We start from the raw sequence: 27,621 nt of genomic DNA, 5'->3' as shown, positions 1-27,621 counted from the left end.
TGGAGTCCCCCATTCAACCTAAATGCAGATGGGGGTCATTGTGAATGAACTGCAATATACACAATAGGTAATAAATTCTGGGAAATGAATTCTGTCATCAAGCCACTATTTCACACAACAAAAACTGAGATGGGGTGTAACATTAGGACTGGAGGCAAAAAAGAGAAAAAAAAAACATCTCCAAGATAAAGAGGCAGAATTGCATTGATTGAACTAGATAGCAATGGGGTTGGGGTGGGGAGCTCTTCCTGGACAGAACAGGAAAGGGGCAGTAGTATTTCAGTAGAAAGTACTGCAACATGCACTTAGCCGAAGGAGCTTGTGGACTGCACAATGGTTTCACAAATAAATGTGATGTACCTGAATGAGATCATCATTATCAGCCTCATCTTCAAATCCAGGGGGAGAAAGAGCTTTCAGAGGAGTCATAGGAAAACACTCAGGTTAATGAAGAAAGCCTGCACTAAGTTATATCTGTCATTTCAAGTGCTCGTTACAATGATTATTTTTAACCAGCATTTAATTTTGTACAAAATTCAATTGATCAGACCTAGAGCCAAGATTAATCACTCAAGTAAGACTAGTTGTAAGTGGGTCATGATGACCAGTTAGTGAATGTCCAAGTCTCAATTTTAGCGTTGTTCTTACAAGCAGCATCCACTTTCTGCATCCTATTGTCTTTGCATGAATCTGGAAATCCTTGCTTGATGACAGTTCAATTTAGTCTTTTGTCACTTTGATTCCAGAGTTCTTTCATAATTAAAAGAAATCAGTGCTTAGAGTTTTGACATGTCACACAATCTTGCTTCCTGTATTGTTATCATTGCAGAATATAATTCATCTGTAAGATGATAGCTGAAGATTCTTCACCAGTGTGTGCACCTCATGGAGTACACAAAGTCTGTTCATGTGGAGTGGACAGCTTTAAGTTATACAATCTGTTTCTTCACTGGAAATAAGGAAGCAGTGCCTCACACAGCGTTATCAGTAATCTAAGTAAAATGTTGGCCATTGTGTTAGGATGTGGTCAGTACTGAAGTCATTTGATTCAAGGAAAAAGTACAAATGACTGATATACAGGCCATTTTATCCTGTGAGTTCCAGAATGATGGACTCAGATGAGGGAACTGAAGGCTTGAGTAGGAGAAAAGGATTGGCCAAGAGCCAATCTCTACTTTCTTCATTAGATATCTTTTGTTGTTGGGCTGACAGAGTGGCTCAAATGGTAGAGGACCTCCCTCGAAAGCATGAGGCTCTGAGTTCAAACCCTAATAGTGCCAAAAAAATTCTATTTGCTGATTGAAGGAATGATAACATTATGCCATCATAAAAAACTAATTTCCTATGTGTCAAGTAGTGATCTGTCTCCTGCAAGAGTGGCCTATGACCTACATGTGACCATATGAAATGTTAAATGTGAAAAGGAGTGAGAAAATTTGGATGAATTCCTTGTATTAAATATATTTTTGTTGGAAAATATGTATTGATTGTACTTCGCACATAACCAATTTAACTAATTAAGTTAAAAATGATATTGACCTATTTTTTCCAATCAATTGTCTATTTATATTTTTATAATTACTATATATTGTACCTTAAAGAAAAGGACTAAATCTCACAGGGCTAATTATGAGAAGTGGTGAGGTATTTCATTGTGGCTTCATTGCTCATTCATAAAAAAGAATCAGAATCATTAGAAGTAGATTCGTCACCATATAATATGTCTCATTTGGCATAAAACTGATGCTTAGAATTCAGTAAGTTTTCTTTTCCATTATATCAGTCTTATCAGATTTATATATGAAAAATACCTAACTGGTATATTTCCATATAAAAGAAGAAGGCATTATGATGTATGAATTTTAAAATAGTGGTTTCTGAGAAATTGCGCTGTGGCAGTCCTGCCTTCCTGGGGTTATTCAACAGCACTTCAGCTTATGCAATTACCACACATGCCTCCCAGACAGAGCCCAGGAGGCTCCCAGGTTGGTCACCATGGCAACAGATTCCGAATGGAGTAGTTCCATCCTAATACTCAGCATAGAGCCTCTTGGAAAAAGTTTTCTTCCTTTTTTTTTAAAAAATTTTAAACACATTCCCCTAAATTACAGATATATAATTTCTGAATATTTGCTCTAGTTTTCTTATAAGTGTAATGTGGCCAGTAACAGTCTGGGCACACATAATTTCTTGAATAACAAAGGAAATATCATGCAAAAATTTAAATAAATATTGCTTTTTCATTGGGGCATCATTTTAAAAAGAAAATAATCTTTCAGAATAAAAAAATACCTGAAGAGCTAGCCACGGGAGAAAATCAGCTTCTTTGATCTTTGTGCTGGTGTAAGAACTTTTATGCTTATTTTTAAAAGACTTAAAAAATCCATAGATATAAGCAAATAAAGTGCATTTTTCCATTAAAAATTTTTAAAGGAGTGAACAAACAAACACTTGTTGAAAAGAATGCATTCATAAATATTGTACAATATAATCTTCTTTTTCATTAATAAAGCAGTCACACAGATCTGATGGAGGTTGCCTGGCCACCCCCACCCCTCCAGGAGGCTCAATAACTGGCTGAGGCTTCGGTGACAGACAGCTCCTTTCTTGACTCCTGTTTGCTATTTGGACAGGCTTGCAGGTGTGGTGACTGACTCTAAGAAAGGCGATACTGCTGGTCCATCACATGACAGGACTTCCCAAGACCCTGCCCCATCTATTAACTCACTAGAAACTAAAGGTAGGGTTCTCGGGTTTCCATTATTAGGAAAGATATTTATATGTCTTATCGAAAATTCTTATAAACCCCACACCAAACAAGAGAGAGAAATTCACGCAATGATTCACAGTGTAATTCCCTGTTTACAATGTAAGATCAACTTTTAGCTTTTTTCTTTCAGAGCCTTTTATTCCTATTTCCATTTGCAGCCATCCTTGATACAATTTGATTTAGATCTTGATGGTTTCCTTGGTACATTTTCCTTTTTCCTGTCCTCTTTGGTTCATTTCTTAGCATTTTCTATCTATACATCCTGCATACATCCTGCTCATCCTGCACAATCACCAGCAGTCCCGTGACCTAGGGAGGACCCACTTTGCTAACACTGTTCTACAGAAAAAGAGGCATGTGGTCCCTCTAACTCCTAAGGCTTCCCCACAGAAGTCAGGGGTGGTGTTTGAGTCAGGCTGATTCCCCAGAACTTGAATGTTAGAGGTTCAGGGTTAACAGTGGTGGCAACAGTAGAGTTGACTGCCATGGGGGTAAAGATGGCAGATTAGTAACAGCTAACACTGTGATGTTCATTCTGTGTCACGGGCAATTCTAGGTATTTAATGCGTGCAAACAAAATGAGCTTTATGAGGCAGGCACTATTGTTATACACATTTCACAGATGAGAAACTGAGACAGAGAAAGATTAAATGAATTACTGTACAAGTTGCAGTAGCATTGAGTCTGTTCTTGAGTACTGTGCTATTCCATCTATTACTCAACACACAGCAGAAAATATCAGGACCAGAGGGGATGTAAGTGCCCTCAGATTTCTGGCAAGGGAAGGTAGAAGAGGGGTGCTGGGGACGGGTTTACAATGTCAACAATAAACGAGGTGTTGCTTAGCAACTCATGCCCTTTTGATTCTCCCACAATCTGTGGGTGTCCCCAGGGCTGAAAGAATCCGATAAACAAGTTTTATACCTGCATTCACATTTTCTTCCCATAGGTCTTATGAGGGTTCCAAATCAAGATGGACGGTGCCATTTTTCAGTGATACATAAAATTGGAGTAGTCACACAGGGCTCTGTACTCAGAATTTTCAAGCAAGTTTAATGATCTGTTGCCGCTATCTTGAAAGTCCTAATAACTTTTGAACAAGGAGCCCTACGTTTTCACTTTGCACTGGATCCCACAAATGATGTAGCCAGTCTGATGCGGGATCCTGGGCAATCCGCAGATACCAGTAGCTCCAATCAATAGGGGGAAAAGGTTCCATTTCCCTGCGATTCCTCTGGAACCCTCAGTGTTATAAATGTGCGGTTGTCTGTTAGTAGGCTTGCATTTTATTGCAATGTAATACTTTTCCTCACAGGAGAAGCAGTCTGTCCTCACTAATAGGGGTTTTAACAATCCTCTCCCAAGGCCCACATATGTAGCCTTAAGCAAAAAGACAAGGACAGGCTCCGAATTCAACAGTGGATTTAACTTCGGAGGGACCCTCTTTGCAGAATGATAAAGCATGGTTAACCTCAGCTGGATTTGCAGCTGGCCCCAGGAACGTTTCTGCAGGACAGGGCTCTATGTATGGAATTTCAGACCTTGGCCTCCTGGAAATGTGTACTTTGTACCTGAAAGTGTTTTCATAACTTAGACATGCTATAGTAAAAGTCAAAGTTTGCCAACAGTTGTAGAGAAAACCAAACTGCCTCAGTACTAGGAAGCCAGACTACAAGGAAGCCAGACTGATAAATCCTCCGGTCCTCTGTTTTCAAGGTCCTTCAATGCTTGAGCAGTTTGACACCAGTGGTGAGTTCCCATGGAATCACTTGCTCCCGATGCCTTTTCTGAAATGAAGGGTAATGAGTGGATTTTCACCACCAGGCAAGTCATGGTACCAGGAAGCAGAAATTCTAGGATGAGGGGGTGGGAGAGAAGCCAATTTCTCAAAGATGACAAAAAGGAAACTTTGTTCAGAGAAGTCAGAGCTTTCACATTCAAGGAGATCTGCCTGGTTATGCTGAATTAATAATAATGATGGCTAACATCTTCTAGCATTTACTATGCCCCAGACACCCTTGTAAGGGCTTTACACATGTCAATTTAGTTAATCCTCACAACAACTTAATGAGGTATGTATTATTATGATCTCCATTTTAAAGGTGAAGGGTGGGAGGCACAGAGAGGGTAAGCAGTTAAAGCCAGGAGAGCAGCTGCCTGGCTGCAGGAGCTACAGGTTTCTGGAGGACAATAACAAGCAGTGATGAGTTCCCGGTGGAGCCTGGCTGGGTGTGCAGCTGCTGAGTCTGCGTCCTGTTTGTCCTCACAATAAGCCCCCATTAATGAGGGAAGCACCATTGGTCTCCCTTGCTTTTGCAACCTGAAAGAGCCTATAGAAAACAGATCCTATTGTGAATGCTTTTGTAATCTGGAGGCTCCTTTTTAAAAAAAAAATAAGTAGAATAATCAGCCTTTTAATGTATCCATAGGGAATTCAGGAAAGAGATGAAGAAGCCGCTCCTGTTTCTGAGGCATTGGCAGTCATTGTTGGAGGGACAGAGCCCAACAGATGGGGAAGAATGGGGAGGGATTCAGGGCCTGGTATAAGCAATGCCCCCGTGGTCTCTGCCTGTAAATGGTGTGGGAAATAAGAGGGTGGGCTATTTACTCACTGCCTATCGGCTAGGTCTGAGCCAGGATGGAAAGAAGAAACTGGGTGGCTTTGGGCACATTTTTAAATCTTCAGACTTCATCTTCCTCAACTGAAAATAAAGCCATAAATTATCTCTAAGACTCTTGCCAGCTGTACCATTCCATGAATCTTGACCTATTCTGTAAAGCTAGATTTTTAAAGCGTGGCTTTTGCTGAAAGCCAGGGCATGCCCATAACTGAAGCGTCCCAGACTACAGATCACACCGTCAGGTCGACACAGTTTTCTTGACTTCAGTTTGCTCCCATGTGCATTGGTGTGGTGGACTTTATAATCTCTTACCTTTCTTGGCAATTCAACTTAATGATTGTCCTGACACTATTATCCATTTACTTATTTCTCTTGACTTTATATTTTCCTTTATTTGGTCAAATATAGGAAAACACTTAATAATATCTGTTTCTATTTTTCAAAGATACAAAATTTACCAAATGGAATAATCAGTCATCTTGCTTGTTGTCAGTAAATCTTTTTTTCTTGTGCCTTTGTTCTGGTATAACAATTGGTTTATGATTGCTGAGTGTGCAATTTAAATTGATGAAGTCTGATGAAGACTAAAGAAAAAATTAAGAAGTTGTTTATGCAGCATTAGGGATGCCATGCTTTTAACAATGAAATGGCTTTATCCCAAACAGGCACATGGTGAAGATACAAAAAAACAACTTTCTGACCATAGAAATATAGACACAATTCTAAAGGAGGTGGGATTCATGAGATACTTGTATTGAATGATTCTTAGAGTGATCTGGCTCTCTAGAACGTGGCAAATGTTCTATAGAGCCTGTAAGTATGGTCCCCAGACCAGCAACGCTGGTATTTAACAAGTTCTAAGTTTCAGGCTTTATTAGGGACGGCTCAGAAGACTGAGTTGTAATAAGCCCTCCAGTACGTGTGGGTACTGATTCTGTAATACCCTAACAGTTAAGAACTGCTACTCCAGGTTCTCAATGGAGCAAAGAAGTGTGGTGTGTTATATTCAGTAAAGTTGCAATGCAGAGTAGACTGTGTGCAGTGACTTCTCCATTGCAGGTTGAACTTAGTGTGAAGTGCTCCAGCTGCATTCAAAGCCTTCTGTATTTACAAACCCAAATCACATCTCCTATGTTCTCTTCTTACGTCTACAGTTGGTTCTTCATGGAAGTTGGATAGCCGTGCTTTCTCATGTCTCCTCTCCCTGCCCTGAGGGATCACTGCATGGCTGTGAAGGCGTAAGAGTCTTGACTAGGGGAAGATTCAAGGCCATGCATTTCTGGATGGCCTCACTGTATAAAGACATCAAGTCACTTAAGCCCTCAAATGTCTATTTATCAAAATCCTCTTAAAATACCACTTCCACTGTGAAAGCAAACCAGACAGTATGATCTCTGCCTTTTCTAGTGTCCTAGCCCCTTGCTCCCTGTGTTTTGGACTTCCCCACTTTGTATAGTCACTATTGTGCAATTTCTTTGATTTGCTTATAAGTTTTTGAGATTGGGACTGAGTCCTACTCATCTTTCGGTCCCTTACCATGCCTATCACAGTGTCCGCCACATTGTAATAAGTCAGTCAATAGTTGTTGAATTGTGCTACACAGAGGCAGGGCTTCCAGCCAAGCCCAGAGAGTCATGGAATAGCTTTTGGCCAAGTTTATTTGCTGTGTGAGCTAGGCATACATTGCATGTTTATTCCAAAATATTCCCTTGCAGGTGACAGACATTCATTCTTTGAAGATTCATAGAGAGCTCACAACCATGTTTAAAAGTGGAAATCCAGGAAAGGAGAATGGAGAAATGCAAAGACTATCTGGAGGACAAGCCCAGATCTTTTATCCCCTGAAGCCATCAAGGGGCAGCTCTAAACACCAGGAAGGGCCCCCAGGGCTGGGGAAAGAGAACAAATCTTTGATTTCACAGTTTTATCCAAGGTCTTGACTGACAGTAGCTGCTGCTGTACCCTCCATCTGTGGCTTCATGCCTTTTTAGAAGGGACTCAGGAAATCTCACTTTGGTCTTATAGGGAACATTTTCAGCCTAAGAGGAAAAGTTTGAGCATGAGAAGCAAACTTGTCTTGCTTTCCCACAGACAAAGACAGAAACTCCTAAGACAATAACGCTCAGGAAAGAATATGAAGACACACAGTCCAAAACATTGGGTTTAGTATTTCCACTGCTCTTTGTAATATCAGCATAGCAAAAACAATAAATGCACAGCCTCCTCCCTCTCCAAACGATGTTTAATTACTTTTCTATATTTGTTAGACACTCACATCTTGAAATTCATTCTGTAAAGTTATAAACCCATAGTGAACTCTTAACAGAGAAATTTACTGAAGAAAAATATGATCAGGAAAGATATGAGAGACGCGGGTTAAAACCAAACTTTTAAAATCCACATTTGTGATTTAATCTAAATCATGTTTTATCTGCACTGGCTCAATTTTCTTTCTACCTTTCCAGGAGATACTGCAGCTGTTCTTCCAGGTTCATTTTTCAAGGAAGACTGCCATCATGCGGTCTGGTGTGTTAAGACAGTGCATAAAAGAAAAATTTTGATTCTCTCTGGAATAATGCTAGGAGCTTTCAAATGTGCTTTGTTGTTTAAAACCGTACCTGTGGATTCCTTTTTGAAATAACATCCCTAAAATCTTTGCCAAAGAATGCGCAAGCTTTTGAATCCTTCAGCATCTAGTCATCACATAAAAAAATTGATCACTGATCATTTCTATCATTAGTCAAGTGTTCACAAATTTGTCCACTTTAAAGTGAGAACATCTTTCCTATGTGCATTTGGGTGCTATCTTTACTCTTATAAATCAGCTTAGGGAGAGAGATACAAAATAAGACCTATGAGAAGGGCAGCTCTGTGTTGTTCAAAAACTAAGGTTGGAATCTCTGCTTTATCAGTAATTAACTATGTCATTCTGAGCAAACACATAAGGGGTCTGGCCCCTGTACTTTCTTTCTTAAATGAGAAGTTTTGATTAACAAGAACTTGTTTTTCAGCTGTAATTCTGTGATTCTACTTGACAAGTAAACAAGTTCTTTAAAAGCAAGATTTTTTTTTTTTTCTCTTTAAGTAGATTACTTTCCTCTGCCTTTCCGGAAAGCATGCCGTCCCCTTCTCTCCATCCCCTCCCCTTCTCTTCATCCCTTCCCCCAGCCCTAACAGCTTTGTCTGCATGACTCATCATGCAAAATTTTCTCAGCAAGAACTCAGAGATTACTGTGTTCAGTTTTGCTTCAGCTCAAATAACTTTCATGCATTAGGTATCTTCACGAATATAAAATAAAGTTGATGAGTCTTGGCAATTGGTAAACAACTTATTGGCTTCTGAGAAGTAGGGATCTGAAAGAACATTCCAGAATGTTAGAAAGGACAATTCAGAGGACAGTCTGATTGTTTTTTACCACCCAAAAGGGAAAAGGCAATTTTCATCCCTAACTATACCGTCTGCTTCATAAATTTGTCAAAAATAAAAAGAGAATGCAAATGCTGTCTGGAGTACAATTGGGGGGAGGTTAATGTTCTGATGAACAAAATTATGGTAAATTGTTCCCTTGCGTTGATTTTGTGGAGGGTGTAGCAGGGGAGGGAGGGAATACAAGCGGGTGTTGATATCTAACGGGTGCAGGAAAGGCTGCGAATGCTGGTCAGTTGCTAGGAGACCTGCTGCTTGGCGCTAACGCCCCTCTGCACGCCTAGGGATGTTTTGTCTCAAGAAACCTGATCTGTCACAGTCAAAGATGTCATTGAATGTATAATCTGTCAAAATTTAGGTGGAGCAGTGCTTGGTTATTGCTGGTGTCAATCCAGCCATCCTAATATTCGCTATCGGTAAAGGGGATTTCTGAAAAGAACTCTATAGCATTGTCCTAGAGACAATATTCTCCAGAAACGCTCAGAGTAATTAGCGACAAATTCAGTTTAAAAACTCTGACACGAAGGACAGCTGGTTTGTTCACTGATACCGGCATTCCAAAGAGAGAGAGGGACACCAGTCCACAAATAGAGTTCCACGCGAAGATGAAGTCGAGTGGGACTTTGGACCCCGCCCGTCACAAAGCAATCAGTTCAGCCATTTGTGGGAAATGGTCTACAAAATTTTTGTGTACAACACGTAAGCTTCCAGTTTATAACTACTACCCAAAGTAGGAATGCAAAGAACTTGAGCGTTGGAAGCGTTTTTATGAGTTCTTCCAGCGCCCCCAACTGGTTGAAGAGAGAATCGGAACCAGTAGGTATCAAGGCAAGGTCTTCTATCTTTGCAAAATAACGTCAAGCTTTGGCAATTTCCAAGATTCTGTGTTCAGCGACGGCTGGAAAAACCCTAAGTGATGAGGAGTGAGTCTAGTAGGTCTCATTTAACTTAGAGGAAACTAAGTTACCGAAAAGTATTTTGAATTATTTGAAACACATAGCTAATTATCATCAGAGGCAGGAATGTGATCCAGGATTCCCAGTCTGATAGTCTGAAAGTTTCACTACCTTGTCTTTCTCAAAATTATGATGTTCTGTTAACCTACTGATGGTATCAATCTAGAAGTCTTTTCTAATGCACTTTGTATACATTCTTACAACCTGGAAATTGTTCTTATGGAATGGTGTGTTTAGAATGCAGAATTAATCTGTGTTGTTATGAATGAAAGTAATTGTACTATTTTGCTAAATTTCTTATGATCTTGTCATACCTCAGAATGAAGGGTGATTTGATGGCCTTTAGGAATAGCTAATCGAAATACTAATGTGGTTTGAAAACTTTAGGTTTGTCACTTTAATATTGAACATTCATAAATAAAAGATGCACTTTATTTGCTTACTTACGGGAAAAACTAAATCATCATCAATTAGTATTTTGAAGAACCTACTGTGTATTAGGCCTGGCACATAGCGGTTTTGAAGATGTTGTTCCAGGCTTAGCTTTGAGAATTAGAACTGGTTCAAGAAGTAGAAGAAATGAAATAAATAAATATCCATCAGTTCCATTCCTAAACTTTATTGAGCTCCAAACATATCTGGAAAGAGATGGAAGCATCTGGATGAAGGTGTCCTCTTGGAATCGTCTCCTCTTCTCCCCATTTTCAGGCCTCCCTTAGCCTAGAAAGCTCTTTCCCTAGATATGACCATTGGTCATTCTCACATTTCCTTTTTCATTCATTCTAGGAGACACCAGCTACCATGTTGGGAGGACGCTCAACAGCCTCATATAGAGGATTTCATGGACAGAAACCCAATAGCCAAGTGATTGAGTCACTTTGAAGGTAAATCAGCTAACTCCCAGCCTTTGAGTCTTTCAGCTGAGGCCTCAAACATTACAGAACAGAGGCAAGCTTATTGACTGTGTTCTGTCTCATCAGAGATTATTAATGATTATTGCTTTTTTAGGCCAATACATTTTGGTGTTACTTGCTATGCAGCAAACATAGTTGTGGTCCACTGCATTCAGTTCATGTATTTTAAAAAACCAAGGAGGCATTTGTGTCTCAGCAGTGATGGCCTACTGGGCAGCTCATGTAGTACACAGACCTCAGGAAAACAAGCGGCTGGGCCTTTGTGCCTGCTGCCTCGGTCATAGGTCCCCAGAGAGTATGAGAGGGGTCATATGGGCCACTTGCCACAGCATCAGTGCCTTGTCAGAAAACTCTTCATACCATTTCAAGAGCAGAGGACATTGTTCTGGACTTGTCTTGGAACACCAATAAAAAACTCATCATACAGAATGGAGACTTTATTTTTAAGAGCCAAGGAGACAGACGTTTCTGACAGGCCTGATAAGACAGTGTGAAACACGGGCCACTGTGTAATGTGGCCTCTTGGGGCTTAGGGGAATGGTGATTTGAAGCCATGCCCTGGACAGTGAGGGCCAGTCTCAAATCTGTTTTATTAGCATTAGGCATGTTATTTCCTATATGCTAAAATGACTTTGATGGGAAATTTAATTAAACTGCTATTTGTTTCTTTATTTGCAAATCATCTCTAAGTTTTTATCTTCTGTTACTAGGATAAATTAGCCAATAATTGACTTTTAGCAGAATAATAGAGATACATTTCTTAATTTGATATATTTCTCCACTGAAATTTGCTATTTTCTCAAATTATTCTGCAAAGTTTAGATTCATTTACTTTTATAGCTATGGAACAGGGTTTTCAGAAAGACAATAATTCTGCAAATCAGGCATTAGGAAAAGGAGGATTTGGATTGAGGTTGTAGCTTCATGGTACCATATGTGAAGTTCTGCATTTGATCCCTAGCACTTCCAAAAAAAAAAAAAAAAAGGGAGAGAGATTTGTTTGAAAAAAAGAAAATGAAAATGAGATTTTTGCTAAAGTACTTAAGTATATCAAGAACCATGCTTGGAAGATGCAAATCGTGGAGTTTCTTCCACAATGCAAGGATGCAAGGATGATAGTTCTTTGACCTGTGGAGCAAAGCCAACAGGTTTGTTGACAGAAAAAGGAAAATTACAGAGAAAGTAAAAAGCCCCAAATTGGATTCTTTTGGTCATGAAGGCTGGAGGGGTTAGTGGATTATAAGAGGAGATATAGTTTGACTCAGGGGTTGACACCCTATTCTCATCCCTTTTCACACTCTTTTTCCAGGGCTTAACTTTGAGGAAGTCCGAGAACACTGAAGTTAGTGGTCCAGGATTAGCGAGAATGTAGACCCCTTAGAGAATTCCAGTCCTCAGTTTAGGTCCATGCCCATTCTAGTCCTAAAAAGATGGCAAGAAGGAGACAATAAAAGGTTCCTGGTTCTTTGTGGTCCAGGATCACATACTCCAGGACCCGTGGGAGTCAGAAATCTGAACACTGTCAAATAGGACCAATTTAGTGAGGAGCCATGCTGCCACTGCCGTGGAGATGAGAAGGTCCAGTAGAAATAAGCCCATCTGAGGACTCCTTTATCTTCCTGATGTGCACTGATCTGACCACACTGGTAATTTATGGCAAAAGTCTGTTCTAATAAATGTGGATTGTTTAATAGTATTAGAGGGCAAGTAAGAACTCTTAAAGAGAGAATTTTATCCAAAGAGACTGACTACCTACCTACAGAGATGGCTAAATATTATTTGGAGTAAAGTAAACATATCAGATTGAACTAAAATTAAATTGTCCTTATCTCTGTACTTTTGCCCCTAAGATGGGGATAACCTATAAGGATTATAGGATCTATTAACTGGATATAAGCCAACTACACTGTTTCTGTATGAAATTCAATGAACTTGCGACTTTGTAACAAACTCCAGTAGACAGGAGATAGAAAAGATGCAGGGACTTCCATCCCAACTTATATCCATGAGTGTGCTAAATTCTACGTGCTCAGGGCATTGTCTCTTCAATACCTTGGATAAGTGTCTGGCATATGGTGGGTACTAACTAGGTATTTATTGAGGAAATGACAACTCCAGGTAGACTCTCAATAGAATTTCAACAAAAGCAGTATGTCACATACTGTTGGGGACCAAGCCCTAGGTTTAAGGAAGCATTTCCTTATATGCCTCTTGCTTACCTTGCTATTTTTTAAAATTATACAACTTAAAAATTTTAACAAACAAAAATTAGACATTAAGATATAAAAATTAATTAAAATAAAAAAACAAGTTAAACTACTCTGCAGTATTAGAAGTCATGATGACGGGTATCCATGGGAGGTAGGTGGGAGTTTTGATTAGATGACGATGTAGGTTGGAGCTATTCTGTGGTTTGCTCTGGATGTTAGTTATATAGGTGTGCTTGCTTGGTAAAAATTTGATGAGCTATATACCTATGACTTCTCACCTCCTTGGATTTATGTTGCACTTCAATATAATAAGTAAACACTATGTTGTAAGTTGCATCCATGCTTATATACTTAGGCAAATTCCAATAATCAAATGGTAATATCATTTTAAAATTTGGAAAATTCATGTTACTAATTATTCTTCAGAAAGTGTATATCAGTTTTGACTCCAACGGAAAATATATATAATATGATTTATTTGCCTTTTAGTTAGTACTTGCTATTGTTTTTTCTAATTTTCAATGATTGTAAAGAATGAGTGTATATTTTCCTCTCCAACTTTTTATATTGCAAGATTTCAATTTTACAGAGAAACTGAAAGAATAATATGATAGATAACCATATTCATTAGATTCACCAGCTTTTATTATTTTGTCACATTTGCTTTCTACACACACGTGTGCGCGCACACACACACACACACACACACACACACATCCTTTGAGGTTAGGAGTATAGTTCAGAGATAAAGTCATGCCTTGCTAGTACCTGGGTTTGATCCCAGCACCCCCACACCCAAGATCCCCACTCAAAAAATATATAAAATAAAATAAAATAAAGTTTTAGACAGTATGACAATTTGTCCTTTAATGCATCATCCTTTTTTTATTTTTATTTTTTTTACCTAAAACATCTCCCCCCACTACCTCAACCTGCTTTTGCACAATATTGAAATTTTTCTTTAAGTCTAGGTCACTGGAAAACCTGTTTGTTTTCAAATGTGAGTAGCCAGGCTTGACTTTGCAGGCTCATATTACAAAATTATTGTAGGTTTTCAGAAGCACGTGTATCAACAACTGAAACAAATTTTCACTTTTGGCCATTGGTTAGTCAGAGCAAGTCACTGGATCTCCAGCCAGGCACCAGATGTTTTTGCTGAGGAGAGAGAGAGAAGAAAAGAAAGCGCATTAAGAGTTTTTAAGTCTTACATTATCACTTTGATCATATAGGAAATAGTAGTGACATTTCATGCTCCTAAGTATATCAAGGGAGCCTTCCTTCATTTCGACACTATATATTACTGAATGGATCAGCTACTCTAGAACCAGTTTAAAGGACCTGAAAATGCAGTGACAGCCAAGAAGGATATTTTGAAGTTTGAAATGATCCTTATATAAATAGAACGGACCAGCATAACTTTGGGATAAAATTAGCCGACAGTTTGTGGACTCTCCAGCCTGTGCTGTTTGCTCGGTGCTGCTCTCCTGATAAATCACAAGCTTCCAGATGGAGCAGAGGATGGACGGCACTACTGCCCCTATCACTAAATCTGGAGCTTCCAAGTTAGTTAAGAGAAATTTCCTTGAGGCTCTAAAGTCAAATGACTTCGGAAAATTGGAGGCTATTTTAATCCAAAGGCAAATAGATGTGGACACAGTTTTTGAAGTTGAAGATGAGAATATGGTTTTGGCATCTTACAAACAAGGTAAAAAAAAAAACAGATAGAGGTGTAACTGTGAAAATGATAGAAAATAGATTTATTTTTTAATGCACAGTGTCTGTTACTTATTCTAAACCAGTAGCACTTATTGTTTAAGTATTTATTTTAAAATTATTTCTAATTTTTATCTTTTATTTCTTTCTAAACTAGAATGCATATGGGCTGATATATATGTCTTATATATTATATATCTATACATCTCTTTTTCTATATACATATATGTTTACTATAGACATTATATCCTTTCCTTTTCTTTCTTCACCCCTATGTTTAGAATTGGGAATCCTGGACAGTCATATTTAGTACTGCACTGTGTGCCTGTAACTTTTCTTCTGACTGTGATGACATAGAATAAAGAAAAATATCTCTAGAATGTGGTTAAACAGACTACTGAGTCCTAATGCAGACAATGTGGCTGGTTATAGATAGGCTGTTATTCTCTGTTAACAGCCACTTGAAGATGTTTCTTCTCTATGTCCATGTGGATGAAAAAGAGGGCTTTCTTCCCCAGTTGGAAGGTTAATGAATGGAGCATGCTGTGCCAAAAGCACCTTGATGGTCTTTTTTATTTTAATGAGTTTCAGGTAAGACACAAAAGCTGAACTCAGAAAACCAAAAAAGTTAACTTCTTTTCTTGGACTAGATTAGCAGATCAAAGTTGCAGAAATGCTAAATGCAGAGTATCTGCTTTAGACAAAATGAAGGGAAACAAAAAGTTATATCAGAGATTTTTTTAAATCAAGGTGTTCTTTCTGGAATCCATGCTTATCAGAAATAAATTAGCATGTTGATTCTAATTTCCCAAATCATGTAGTTAATGGAGGCACTTGAGCAGTTAGACTACAAACAAATACCCTGTTCACCATCACTTCTGTTTAAATAAAATGGGTGAGAAGTTCTTCTGTATTTCATCTAGAGAGAGAGTGTGTAATTATTTTCCATGTTTAAAATGTTTCTGTTCAGTACCACCAATTTCCAGATACAAATGCGAATGTTATTCTACACTAATTCACTCTCCTCTGATTGTCAGTTCTGAAGGGTACACAATAGTTGAGGCCAGTTACTGTGTTCATACGTGAGGGCTTTATAATAAATTGGCTTTGCTATTTTGACTGGAAGATAAAGAAGTGGTCTAGCTTTTAAAATTTGATGGGAACTCTGTTAAAAAGAAAAATGAGATGATATATAATTAGATTGCTTTATCTTATGACTTCATTTGGTGAAAGAATGTCTCAAGGCTAGCTACATTTTAAAGGTATTTTTGAAACTTATATTTGTGTCCAATGAAAAATAACTCGGGTTCAAGCCAGTGGGTAGTTTATTTGACCTGAGTCACAAAGACTGCCTTTTCTCATTTCCTGAGCAGCCAAATTACCCAGATCCTGCAAAGGTTCTGAGGTTATGAGAAAGTAACTTGGAGGTGCAGGCTCTTGGGAAGCAGTGTTTTTTCTGTTGTTTCAAATGGTGTCATCACCCTGAATGAGAAGAGAGTGTATTTTAAATTCTTGTCAAGTGAACAGACTCCGATGATCCTCATAGACCTACACTTTCATTCACGCTAATGGGTGTTTTCATAGTGTTAGGAATATGGGATGTGGCTTTCAATTAGGAGAAAGCAAATTACACAGTATGAAAAAGGAATGAAGCATTTCCAGTCTTATGCATACCAGGTAGGTATCTGCACAGAAATAATAGGGCTTGTGGTCATATCTTCAGGGTTTGTGCAGGAATCATTTGTGTGTCTGTGCCCATGAGCACACCGAAATACACTTACTCTCTGTTTAACATGAATATGAGTGTAAAACTGTCTTCTTTAGTCATAAACCCACTGGCAAGCTTCCTCTTTCTCCAAAGTTGCTGCAATTTTTTTTCACCTGCTTCCAGCTTAATTATCAATCCCCTCAAAATTAAGGTCAGGAATGGAAATAGAATCGTAATTGCTGAATGGGCAAAGTAGCTCTAACTCACAAAGAAGTTCTCAGGGGCAGCGGAGAGCTGAGTAGAATAGAACTGCTTAGTTAATTAGCGAGTTCTTTTTTGAATCATTCTCTAGGATAGGACCTATTTCTGTGTGAGGTTGAAGGATATGTGGTTGACTTATAGTTTTTGATACTTTATTAAATCAAAGCAGAACTTTTGGACATTGAACAGTGTTAAACTGCTATATGCTGCTCTTTGATTTTTTTAAAGCACATTAAAAAACTTGTACGAATAAAAAGTGAATGAGAAAAATGTATAAATTGTAAGTATGAAGCTTGATTAGGTTTCACAAAGGAAACAAGCCTGTGCAACTTGTATCCAGACAAGGAAACATTACTGTTTATTTTTAAAGGATGCAAATTTTCAGCTTTTGGTCATTTTGGGTTTCCTAAGCAAGGCAATGTACGAAACCTGTAATGGATATATTATATTTCTGCATTATATTTATCCATTCTGTAATGGATAATATATTTCTGCATACACCTTGATTAACAGTGGTACAATTAATTACAAACCATTTTTCCCTTTCTTTAAAACATACTGAAGCATTTTTTCATAGGATTTTAAAAAGTGATTAAATTTTATTTCTAGATAGAGTATGTTTAAGTCAATAAGAAAATCATTATCATTTTTGGAAAGGTAGCTCACAACTCTGCTGGGAAGGAAGTCAACTTAGGATCTGCACAGTATTCCCCAAATGCACAATCTAGTAAGTACACCAGTAATTACAATTTGACCTCACGAGCCAGTAGGAATTTTGTCAGGAAGACAGAGCAAAGTTCTTCAGTTAGAGAGTAAGGAAACTGGTTTCTGCTTCTCTCTATGGCATCCAGATCCTCTCATTCAGCAGTTTCTCTTATGGCCCAGCAGAGACAAATTTGAAGCTAACCCCTGCTCTCACCAAAAAAAAAGAGGTTAGACCCCAGAGCCATGCTCTCCCGCTGTCTGGACTTTGCCTGCACTAGCAAGGATTCTTCAGATTTGAGATCTTACTTCATTTTTCCAAGTTATTTTAAGCTTCATAATCAAATCTTCACATAAAGTCATGTTTTATTATTATTATTATTATTTTAAAAAACGCTTCTCTCACTTTGTAAAGCAAATAATAAAAATATGCCTGTTGACATTTGTGAGACTTCCCAGGGAATGGCAGGCAGAACAAGCAAAAACAAGTAAACAAAGTATCATTTACCAGAGGAGCAATTGAAAATAAGAATGACATAGAATAAACATAAATACATGAATGAAATTTTAACTACTGGATGTCTTAAGTAGTTGAGTAGTCAAGGGATGGCATGATATCAAGTTTATTCTGAGACCAGCAGACAGTTTTTAGAGTGAAAGCAAACTGGAAAGAAATCTAAGGAAGCTCAGAGGCCCTTCATGTTGGTTCCCACTGGTGGCCACGGACTGGAAACATGAACGGAAGTCCGTAAAGCCGTTTCCAAGGGCTTTTCCAAGTTCACAGTGTGATTTTTCCTCAGCTGTATGAACGCCAGCTCATGAACGATAGAAGCAAAATATCACACTCATCTTTTTGGTAGGAAATTCCCTACTCAGCAAGGTTAATCAGAGTCCTGTCATTAAGCAGTGCAATACACTTTAAGAATTTCATATATGGCCCACAGTCTCTGGTTCCTTGGTTGGGATTCATATTTTTAATTTAAATAACCAATGAATGATTTCACTTGATAACTTTCTGGCAGTTTTATCATGAAAATATGATGAAAATTTTATTTTCACTTTCCTAATAAATAATGTCTTCATCACCTAATTTTCTTTTTTACCAGAAACTTCCTGTTTTCCTATTATTATCCCAAGGTTATTTCTCCTTCCTAGTTGTTCCATTTCTTTTTCCTTTAAAGTTTTGCATTTCAAGCTAGCTACCTCGCCCATCCCCAGGGGAACTCAGAGAATGATCCTGAAAATATTAGTTATTAAAAAATAGCCAAGAATTGTGCTTCAGTCTATAATCCTTCAGGACTGTGTAAATAGGTGGGCGCAGGCAGAGCAAATGTCTGCTAATCCGGGCACGAGCAGTGTGTGTAATGTTTGGCTGTAATCACAAAGACTTCTCTGCTGTGGGATTCGTTTGACTCAGATAACATTATAGTTGATAACTTGTAGAGCCAGGGCTTTGCTGAAATGTTACTAGATTTATGTATATCTTTCCCTCTTCTACAAAAATGGCCCACACACTTTACTCCTTACCATAGTTCTCCAGCGAGGGGACTTTCCACCCAGTCACACAGTCATATTTCTTTGGTTTCAGATTTAAATTAAACAAGTACAAAGCACACATAAGAGATAAGTCTACATATTTACATAAGGATAAAACTTCTAAAATTCCTGTAAAACTTTTAGCTGCAAGCAGTTCCAACTTGGAAGTGAACTGTGCATCGCTTTCAGATCATAGATGGCTACTTAAAGATTTTTGGGAGGGCTGAGTTTGAGAGTTTGACTTTGGTCACTACCGTTTATATGATACTTTCTACTCCTTAACCTCTATCAGATTAATTATCCTCCTTTGTAAAATGAAGGCTTTGCCAAGACTGTAAGTTCCCTGCATGTTGATAATCTGTTATGTTATTTATGAAAGTGAAATTATCCAAAGCAGATTGTATATCCGGGTCTAGAGAAGGTGAAAGGTGACTGACAATGCTATAAAGTGCACGTGGGCCTGGCTGTATATGCAACTTCCCTGTGGGATTTTTGCATAGGGGAAGACTTTGTATTTTCTGTTCTTGACTTCATCTCAGTTGAGCCTGTCACTGAAGCTGGGTTCTTCTTAAAGTGCCCATCACTGTGGGCAGACTGTACACAAGGGGAGTCCTTTGAAAGACAAATACTAAGAATAAATCACATTCTAGATTTGGGAGCCCTGGGAAAAGGGTGCTGTGAGAAGAAAGGGGAGATTTAAAAAATGAATCTACCTGTTCAACTTTACTGTGCTTCTACATGCTGTGACTACTAGTGGTTGTATTTTGGGGGGCAAGTTCTGTTCTCTTGGCATATCAGTGTCAATACCAGTCTGTTAGTTAGCACAGTCTCGTCTTGGGTGTTGGGAAACCACTTTACCTCATTTTGGTCATCCATAAGGGTTGTTGTACTTATTCTCACACTTCTGCATGGTGATAGTGACCCAGGGCACCAGCCTCATTTTAAGGTGGTGATGGCATGTGGTGGCCCCTTTGCTAAGGGCTGCTCTTTTCTCTACTCAGCATAGCAGGGTTTCCTGTTCTGCTCTTGGTGGAATTATCCAGAACTGCCTCCCTCCCACATGATAACCAAAGTTCTGCAGGACTGTTGTTAGCATACCCTGAGCCATATATAGTCTGTCACCGTCTTCTTTGTCAGCTCCCCAGGAACGGCAGCTAAGGTGCCTTGTTGCCCCTAAACCACATACATGCCCACCTAGGAGAGGTGAGTTGTAGGCACAGATCCATTGTAGTGCTTGACTAAATTCCAGGACCTAGTGGTCTGTGGACCTGTTATCACCTAAGGACTATGATTATAGGACACATCAGTGAAACTGACCTCAGAGGCCAAGGATGACAGATTCATGTAATAAATAGGCAAGAGAAATTCTTTAGGTGCTATGGTGAATTTAGGAGGAAGAAAAAAACCAACAGTAAATGCATTTTCATATCAGAGATGTGACATATTATAGATGAATTCAGAATCGTCTTCCTTTCTCTGTGATCTGCAAAGCAGGCTTGGAGCTAAACCTATTTCGCTTCCACAAAGACAAAGACAGATGGAAAGTCCGTATTGCAGATATGCCGGGTCTGTGAGCTTGGACTGAGGCAGGCGACTTAGGGCTCTAGCAGGCTGAAAAAAGTGGCAGTTTTCTCATCTGGAAAATGAAAGGCTTGGACGGGATCATCTTCCCCCCCAGAGCTAACATTCCATGTTTCTTTGATTTTGTATCAAAATGGTGTTTTCTTAATCAGCTCTCTGCTGCTTCCGTCAGTAGATCGTTTTTCTTCCATTGCAGAAGCACGAGTCAGTTTCCAATCAGTTGTAGCTCAGAGCCACCTAAGCTTTGCTACTAATCAGAAGTAGCAAAATGCACCCTGGGTTTCAGATATGGAACCAGCTTCTTTCCAAGAGAGTTAGAAAAAACTGTCTTCACAGATCGCTTGTGGGGAAAAGATGAGTATTAAGATGACTAAGTATTGGTTTTAATGTGATGTATTCTTTATCAAAAAGCAGGCTGCGTAGTATATAGCAAAGATCTCTGCTTGGAACACAGACTCAATGTACACAACTAAATAGAAATGTCTAAACACAGCACACCCCTACATTGTGTGTTCATGGATCTCACACACACACACACACTATAGTCTGACTAGGATAGGATGGACTCAGGACACGTGGCTCTCTCAGGGAGAACACTTTTCACTAAACACTATCTGCCTTAGGATCTGAACTCTCAGACCAGTACTTAGACCTTTAGTCTACTGGCTGAATGCAGATTCCTACATAAATTCAGAGAATCCAAAGAAGGAATCACACTTTAAACAATCTTCAGTCTCTAACCTTAATATGAAATAAATGGAATTCTTTTGAATGGGCAAATTTGAGTACAGGAAAACATGGAAAGGGGAGAAGGCAAGATAGCCCTAGGTTTCTGAATGGATTACCAAGAGAGAGAGGGAGAGGAGAAGAAAGAGAAGGTTAAAGGGTAAGCTGTAGACCAGAAATGATCATAATATTTTAGATTTATTCTGACCCCATCCAATCAGCAAAGAACACAAATTTTACTTCTCTTGTTCTGGGCACTGCACTTTTATTAAAGTGGGTTAAGATTATGTTAGTTTTGTGGCAGTTCTATCCCACTGTTGGCTCATTTTGAGATTACTGTCAACTCAAATCCTTAGGACTTTTCTCAAATAAATGACCACTAAGCATATTCTGTTTTTACTTGCAAGTAGAATTTTTGTAGCCTAAAAGCAAGCTTTTGATTCATCCATGTTAAAATTTATTTCGTTGTTTTAGTCCTCAAGTCTCCACGAGGCTGTAAAGCTATTGCTACATCTTCATCTTGCCATCAGTATTTCATCTTCCTCTTCCTGTTTTCCATTGCCCACTCATAGTGAGGTTAAGTGCTGTGGCACGTGACTGATATTGATAGAAAGGTTTCTAAAGTCAACAAGCTATAGCTTATCAAGCAAAGCAATTGTTGGAGACTTGCAGACTAAAGGAGTAGCTCAGTATATTAAAAATTTGAGTCAGAGGAGAGGGAGAGAGAGAGACCATTCCAACAACTAATAAGAAAAATTTTCTCTTGCCTGATTATGTATAGTTGTGGGCATAGTTGAGTGTAACACATTGGGGTTTTTTTGTTTGCTTTGACTGCCAGAAAGTCCAAAGGCAAATTTGCAGTGCAATTCTCCTGTACTGGACATAGTTTATATTTTGCATACTTATCTTACTTTTGGCATCTTTTTATTTTCCTTTTTCTTTTCTTTGCCCTTGTTTACTAGATCATTCTAAAAAAGTGTTGTATTGTGTCAAGATTTGTAATTTGCCTTTTTTTCCCTTGGAAAGAGATTATGTATAAACCAGCAGGCAAGCAGATAAAACCTTTAAAAAAACTTTAAAAATACTAAACACATTCACACTTTGGACTGACAACAATAAAATAGAGGGAAAGAATTGAGATGGAATAAAATTACAAGCTTGTAACTAAGGACTTTGGGGTCATTCAAGACAAACTCTCAAGGATTGGGAGTTTAAAAAAATTCTGAAGAGTCTCATGTAACTTGCCATGTAAAATAAAGTGCATTAATACATGGAGTTCTTAAACTAAATACCTTTGAAGGTGGGGCATGGTGGCCACACCTGTTATCTCAGCACTCAAGAGACTGAGGCAGGAGAGTCATGAGTTCAAGGCCAGCTTGGGTTGGCTTCCAATAGCAGCAGCAACAACAGAACATTGGCGATTCAGAAAAATAAAATAAAAAAGGAACAAAAGAACAGGAATATAGATAAAGTAAGAAGTAGAAAATTCCTTACCAATTTAAGTACATCTAAATATGGAGACCATCAGCCCCTAGTCTAAAACCTCTGTGTCATTTCTCCCTCATTTTTGATAAATATAACCACAATCTTCACGTAACAGGGTGAAATCCTAGGCTAAAAAGTTAAACTTGCCTTCCTTTTCTTTCTCAGGTTATTGGTTGCCCAGTTATAAGTTGAAATCTTCCTGGGCAACAGGCCTGCACCTGTCAGTCTTATTTGGTCACGTGGAATGTCTTCTGGTGCTACTGGACCACAACGCCACCATCAACTGTAGGCCCAATGGCAAAACTCCTCTCCACGTTGCTTGTGAAATGGCTAACCTGGACTGCGTGAAGATCCTCTGTGACCGTGGAGCAAAGCTCAATTGCTACTCCCTAAGCGGACACACGGCTTTGCACTTCTGCACCACACCAAGTTCCATTCTCTGTGCCAAGCAACTGGTGTGGAGAGGTAAGCCTTTCCGGGTGGCTGACATTGTCATCTGCTTACATGTTCACAGTTTTGGGACTTAGTTATCTCCCCTTATCTCAGGCATTGTGATAGGAATGCCTGAGCCTTAAGCTTAGTTCAGAAGCCCTAAAATGTAGGGCCCCTGCACACACACACACACACACACACACACACACACGTATTTAACTGAGGTCATTCAGTGATGGTCACATTGGAATCTTACTATTTTTTTTTTTAGTGTAGGACATGCATTAACTTAACACATATTTATTTAGCTCCTAATATGCATCAGATAATGTGGTAAGTAAGTGAAAAAGAGGAAATACTCCTTACCTCAGAGTATATAGTCCAGCAGGAGATATAAAAATGAACAAAATACATTCTTAAATATATAATTTTAAGTGGGATGGTGATACCAAAGGGAAAACGATGAGCTGTGAGAGAGAATGTCAGAGTGAGCTATTTCAACATGTGCAAAGATTTCCCTAAGGATAGGATGAGGACGTGCAGGCTGAAAGCTTAAGAATGAGAAAGAGCTAGGGATTAAAAAGGGAGGAGTAGCTGGGCACTGGTGACTCACCTGTAATCCTAGCTACTCAGGAGGCAGAGATCAGGAGGATCAAGGTTCAGGGTCAGCCCTGGCAAATAGTTCCTAAGACCCTATCTCAAAAATACTCAACTCAAAAAACGGCTGGCAAAATGGCACAAATGGTAGAGTGTCTCCAAGCAAGCATGAGGCCCTGAGTTCAAACCTCAGTACCACCAAAACAAATGAACAAAAATAATAATAATAATAAAAAAGGAGGAGTGTGGGTGGGTCTAGTGCAAAGTGGCCAGGAGAGCTTGGATTATTAAACAAATGGCCCGAGTGGGGTGTCATGGGAGGGGAAGAGGGAAGAGGGGAGTGCCACAAGATGACATTGGATATGTTAAATCATACAGGCTTCTGGAGGCTGAACTGTGGGGTTTGAAAATGCAGATATTGGAAGGTTTTAAGCAAGGCAATGACATGGTTTAACTTTCACTCGAACTCATCATTCTGGAGTTATATAGAGAGGAGGCTGGAGGCAGGTGGACAGCAGGGGAGTTGCTGCCATGGGCTAGGTGGGAGGGGTGGGGCTGGCACTCAGGGGCAAGCTGGGTGGGAAGATTGGAAGATGGGTTTGCAATGTACATTGGATGCAGAATTGATGGGATTTGGAAATGGATTAGATGGGGGAGGGAAGGGTGAAGGAAAGAAAGCTCCAAAGATGGTTGCCAAGTCCCTAGTTTCAGAAAAGGGGCAGATAGATGGTAATGCTGCTTCTAGAAATGGAGAAACTTGAGGAAGAAGTATGTATGTGGGCGTGATTGTTAAATGAGTTTTTTTAAAAAGCCAGGTTAATAGATGTTTAAGTTACATACAGAAAGAGCCTCAGCAAAGTTCACTATTTCTTGAGGAAACATTATTTTCATGACATTTCACCATGATCATCTTAAGAAGTTCCATAATGCCTTTGGTAGTTATTCCTTCCCCCTTGGTCTCCACCAACCACTGATCTGTTTCCTGTCCCTATAGATTTGCCTTTTGCAGAATGTCACATAAATTAAGAATATAATACATAGGCTTTGAGTCTGTCTTCTCCCACTTACCATAATGCCTCTGAGGTTCATACATGTGATTGTAGTTAACCATTCCTTTTCATTGCATAGTACTATTCCATTGCATACATGCAAAGCAGTCCATACACTTCCCAGTTGAAAGGCATTTGGGATATTTCTATTTCTTGTCAATTCTGGGAAAAAAACCCATTGATATAAACATTTGCATACAGGATCTTATGTGGACATGCATTGTTTCTTTAGAATAAAGACCAAGGAGTGAGATAATGGGATATATGGTAAATTCATAAGAGACTGCCATATTGTTTTCCCAGGTGGCTAGACCATGGTATTTTCCACCAGCAATGTGTGAAATTCCAATTGCTCCCTATCCGTGTCAAAACTTGATAATGTGAGATATGAAAAAATGTTTTAGCCACCTAATAAGAATAAACTGGAGTTGCATTGTGGTTTTAATCTGCATTTCCCCAATGATGATGGTGTTGGGAATTTTTCAGGTACTCATTTGCCAGCTGTGTGCTCACTTAGGCGAAATATCTGTTCATGTCTTTTTTGATTCTCTCTCTCTTTTTTAATTGGGTTGTTTATGTTTGGGTTTTCTTATGACTGATTTAAGAGAACGTTTGCATAGTCTGGACACTCAACCTTTATCAGATATGTAGCTTGTATATATTTTTGTTTATTCTTTGGCTTTTCTTTTTCTTTTACCCAATAGTATCTTTTAAAGAGCAGAAGTATTTAATTTTGGTAAATTTGACTTATCAATGTTTTCCTCTTATGGTTTATGTTATTTGTGTCCTATCTAAGAAGTCTTTGACTATATCAGGTAAAAACATTTTCTCCTAGCAATTTTATAATTTTAGGTTTTACATGTAGAACGAAGATTCATTTTGAGTTCGTTTTTGTATACCATGTGAGGTATGTGGTAAAGTTTACCTTGTTAACAAAATATGGATGCTCAACGTTTCAGCACTGTTTGCTGAAAAGACTATTCTCTAACCACTGAACTGCTTTTGTATCTTTAGAAAGAATTGGTTGGCTACATAGGTGTGGGCTTATTTCTGGACTGTTCTATTGATCTATATATGTATTGTTTTTGTTAACGCTCCACTGACTTGACTGCTGTAGTTTTATATAAAGTCAGGTGGAGTAAGTCTTCTAAATTGGTTTTAAACATGAGAAGTTTCAGGTGCCTTTGAGACTTCAAAGTGAGAAGTTGAGAATTCTTTTTATTTAAAAGTATGAATGTCAAAAGAAAGTTCTGGACAAAAACTACAACTTTCAGAATTGTTGATCTATAGCTTGCATTTGAAGCCAATGAAATCATGTGGGTAGAGAATATTTATACCAGGTGTTATCAAACACCCAGCATTCAGGAAGCCAGGGCATGAAGATCTTGAGTTCAAGGCCGCTTTGGGGAACATAAGGATCTCTAGGTCAGCCTGGGTCACTGGGCCACATAGTGATACCCTATATCAAAAAACAAAGCAGAAGAAACCCCCAAAGAATGCACATAGAGAAGAGTGAACCTAGTGCGAAGATCTGAAGGATTCTAACATTTGGACTTTAGAGTGACAGGGAGGGGCCAGAGGAGGCGCATGAGACAGACTGATAGGAGAAGTTAGAGTGGTGCAAGTGATAGAGTGTCTGCCTAGCAACAAAAACCAGTTGGAGAAACCTAAGCATTTTTGCCAAGGAAGAGGTGCGTTCAAGAAGCAGGGAGTGGCCAGCTGTGTGCATAGCTGTCAAGGTTTAATGAGCTATTGCTTCAGTTAGGTGACAGCATTATTGCTGACAAAGAGAGTTTTGGTGAGATGGTGAAGAAGTCAGATTGGAATGGAATGAGGTGTGAACAAATGGATGATTAGAAACTAGAGATGGCATTTGTAAAAGCAGAAGACAATTGTTAAATTTGTTGGGCTGGTGGAGTGGCTCAAGTAGTAGATAGCCTGTTTAGCAAGTGGAAGGCCCTGAGTTCAAACTCCAGTACCACAAAAAAAGGAGAAAGTTTGCTTAGAAAAGTGGCATGAGAATAGCATGGTTATAGAGGAAGCTGTGGGGGCCATTGGTGATGACAGGGACTGCATGTAGGCCCAGGGAAATGATTTGTAGAAAGAAGACAATTGAAGATGCATGTGACAGGGTTATTGCAAGATTCCAATCTTTAGCAAGTTGAGATGAGACGAAATCCAGAGACCCCCAAGACACATCCTCATTTTTAATAAGTGGTCCACAGCTAACGATGGCTTTCAGTGCCAGAGCATTTATGGATTCAGTGATGGTAAGAGGGACTGCATATCTGATGGTTTTCCTCTCAAAAATATTGAGACAAAGTCATACCAAGAAAGGAAGGGGAGCAGAAAAGGGGACTCTTGATTAGAGTACGGGAGGAGTAGAAAGGTTACTGGGACAGATGGGAGAAAATAGTAGGACTGGTGGGCTCACAAAAGGTGCCAAGAGCGTCTCACACTGTGGGAATGAAGGAGAAAACATCAGCTTAGCCCAGTCTCCATCTTGCCAGCCCTAGGAGGAAGAGCCTGGCACAGGTAGGCATCACTTGGTGCTTACCAGGCTTTCTATGTGTGGCCCTCTCCCCTTCGCAATTTACTTCTTATTTTTGGATTAAGTTTTATTTTTTATTAATATTTTAAGTAGTTTAAAATTTTTAGATTAAGAAATTATGTATTTGTTAATTTTTGTTTTAAAAAATTTTTGTGGTGGAAACATTTCAGATCTACCCTCAGCAACTTCCAAGTGTACCATACAATATTATGAAGGCTAGTCTTCCTGCTATGCAGTGGATTTCAGGAACTTATTCATTCTGCATTATGGAAGCTTTACTTGCTTTTTGTACTGCTCCATGTGCCCTCCTGGAGCACAAACTGATAGGTAGCACCATCCCCTAGCCTTTCCTAGCAGGCACAGTTACTTTTCATTTCTTCTC

The 27,621-nt window shown here is 39.0% G+C and overlaps 1 protein-coding gene across 1 annotated transcript in view; it reads left to right on the top strand.

Annotated features, from left to right (window-relative positions):
* The first annotated feature begins 14,029 nt into the window (after nt 1-14,029).
* Asb4 (ankyrin repeat and SOCS box containing 4) overlaps nt 14,030-27,621 on the top strand; it is a 51,606-nt gene continuing 38,014 nt past the window's right edge. Inside the window, exons 1-2 of the mRNA XM_020174795.2 lie at nt 14,030-14,603; nt 22,776-23,075. Of these exons, the coding sequence (XP_020030384.2) occupies nt 14,405-14,603; nt 22,776-23,075 (499 nt within the window). The 5' untranslated portion in view covers nt 14,030-14,404. The remainder of the gene's footprint in view (nt 14,604-22,775; nt 23,076-27,621) is intronic.

The sequence above is a fragment of the Castor canadensis genome, chromosome 2 (assembly GCF_047511655.1).
Source record: "Castor canadensis chromosome 2, mCasCan1.hap1v2, whole genome shotgun sequence".
Lineage (NCBI taxonomy): Eukaryota > Metazoa > Chordata > Mammalia > Rodentia > Castoridae > Castor > Castor canadensis.
This window is presented reverse-complemented; position numbering and strand designations above follow the sequence as displayed.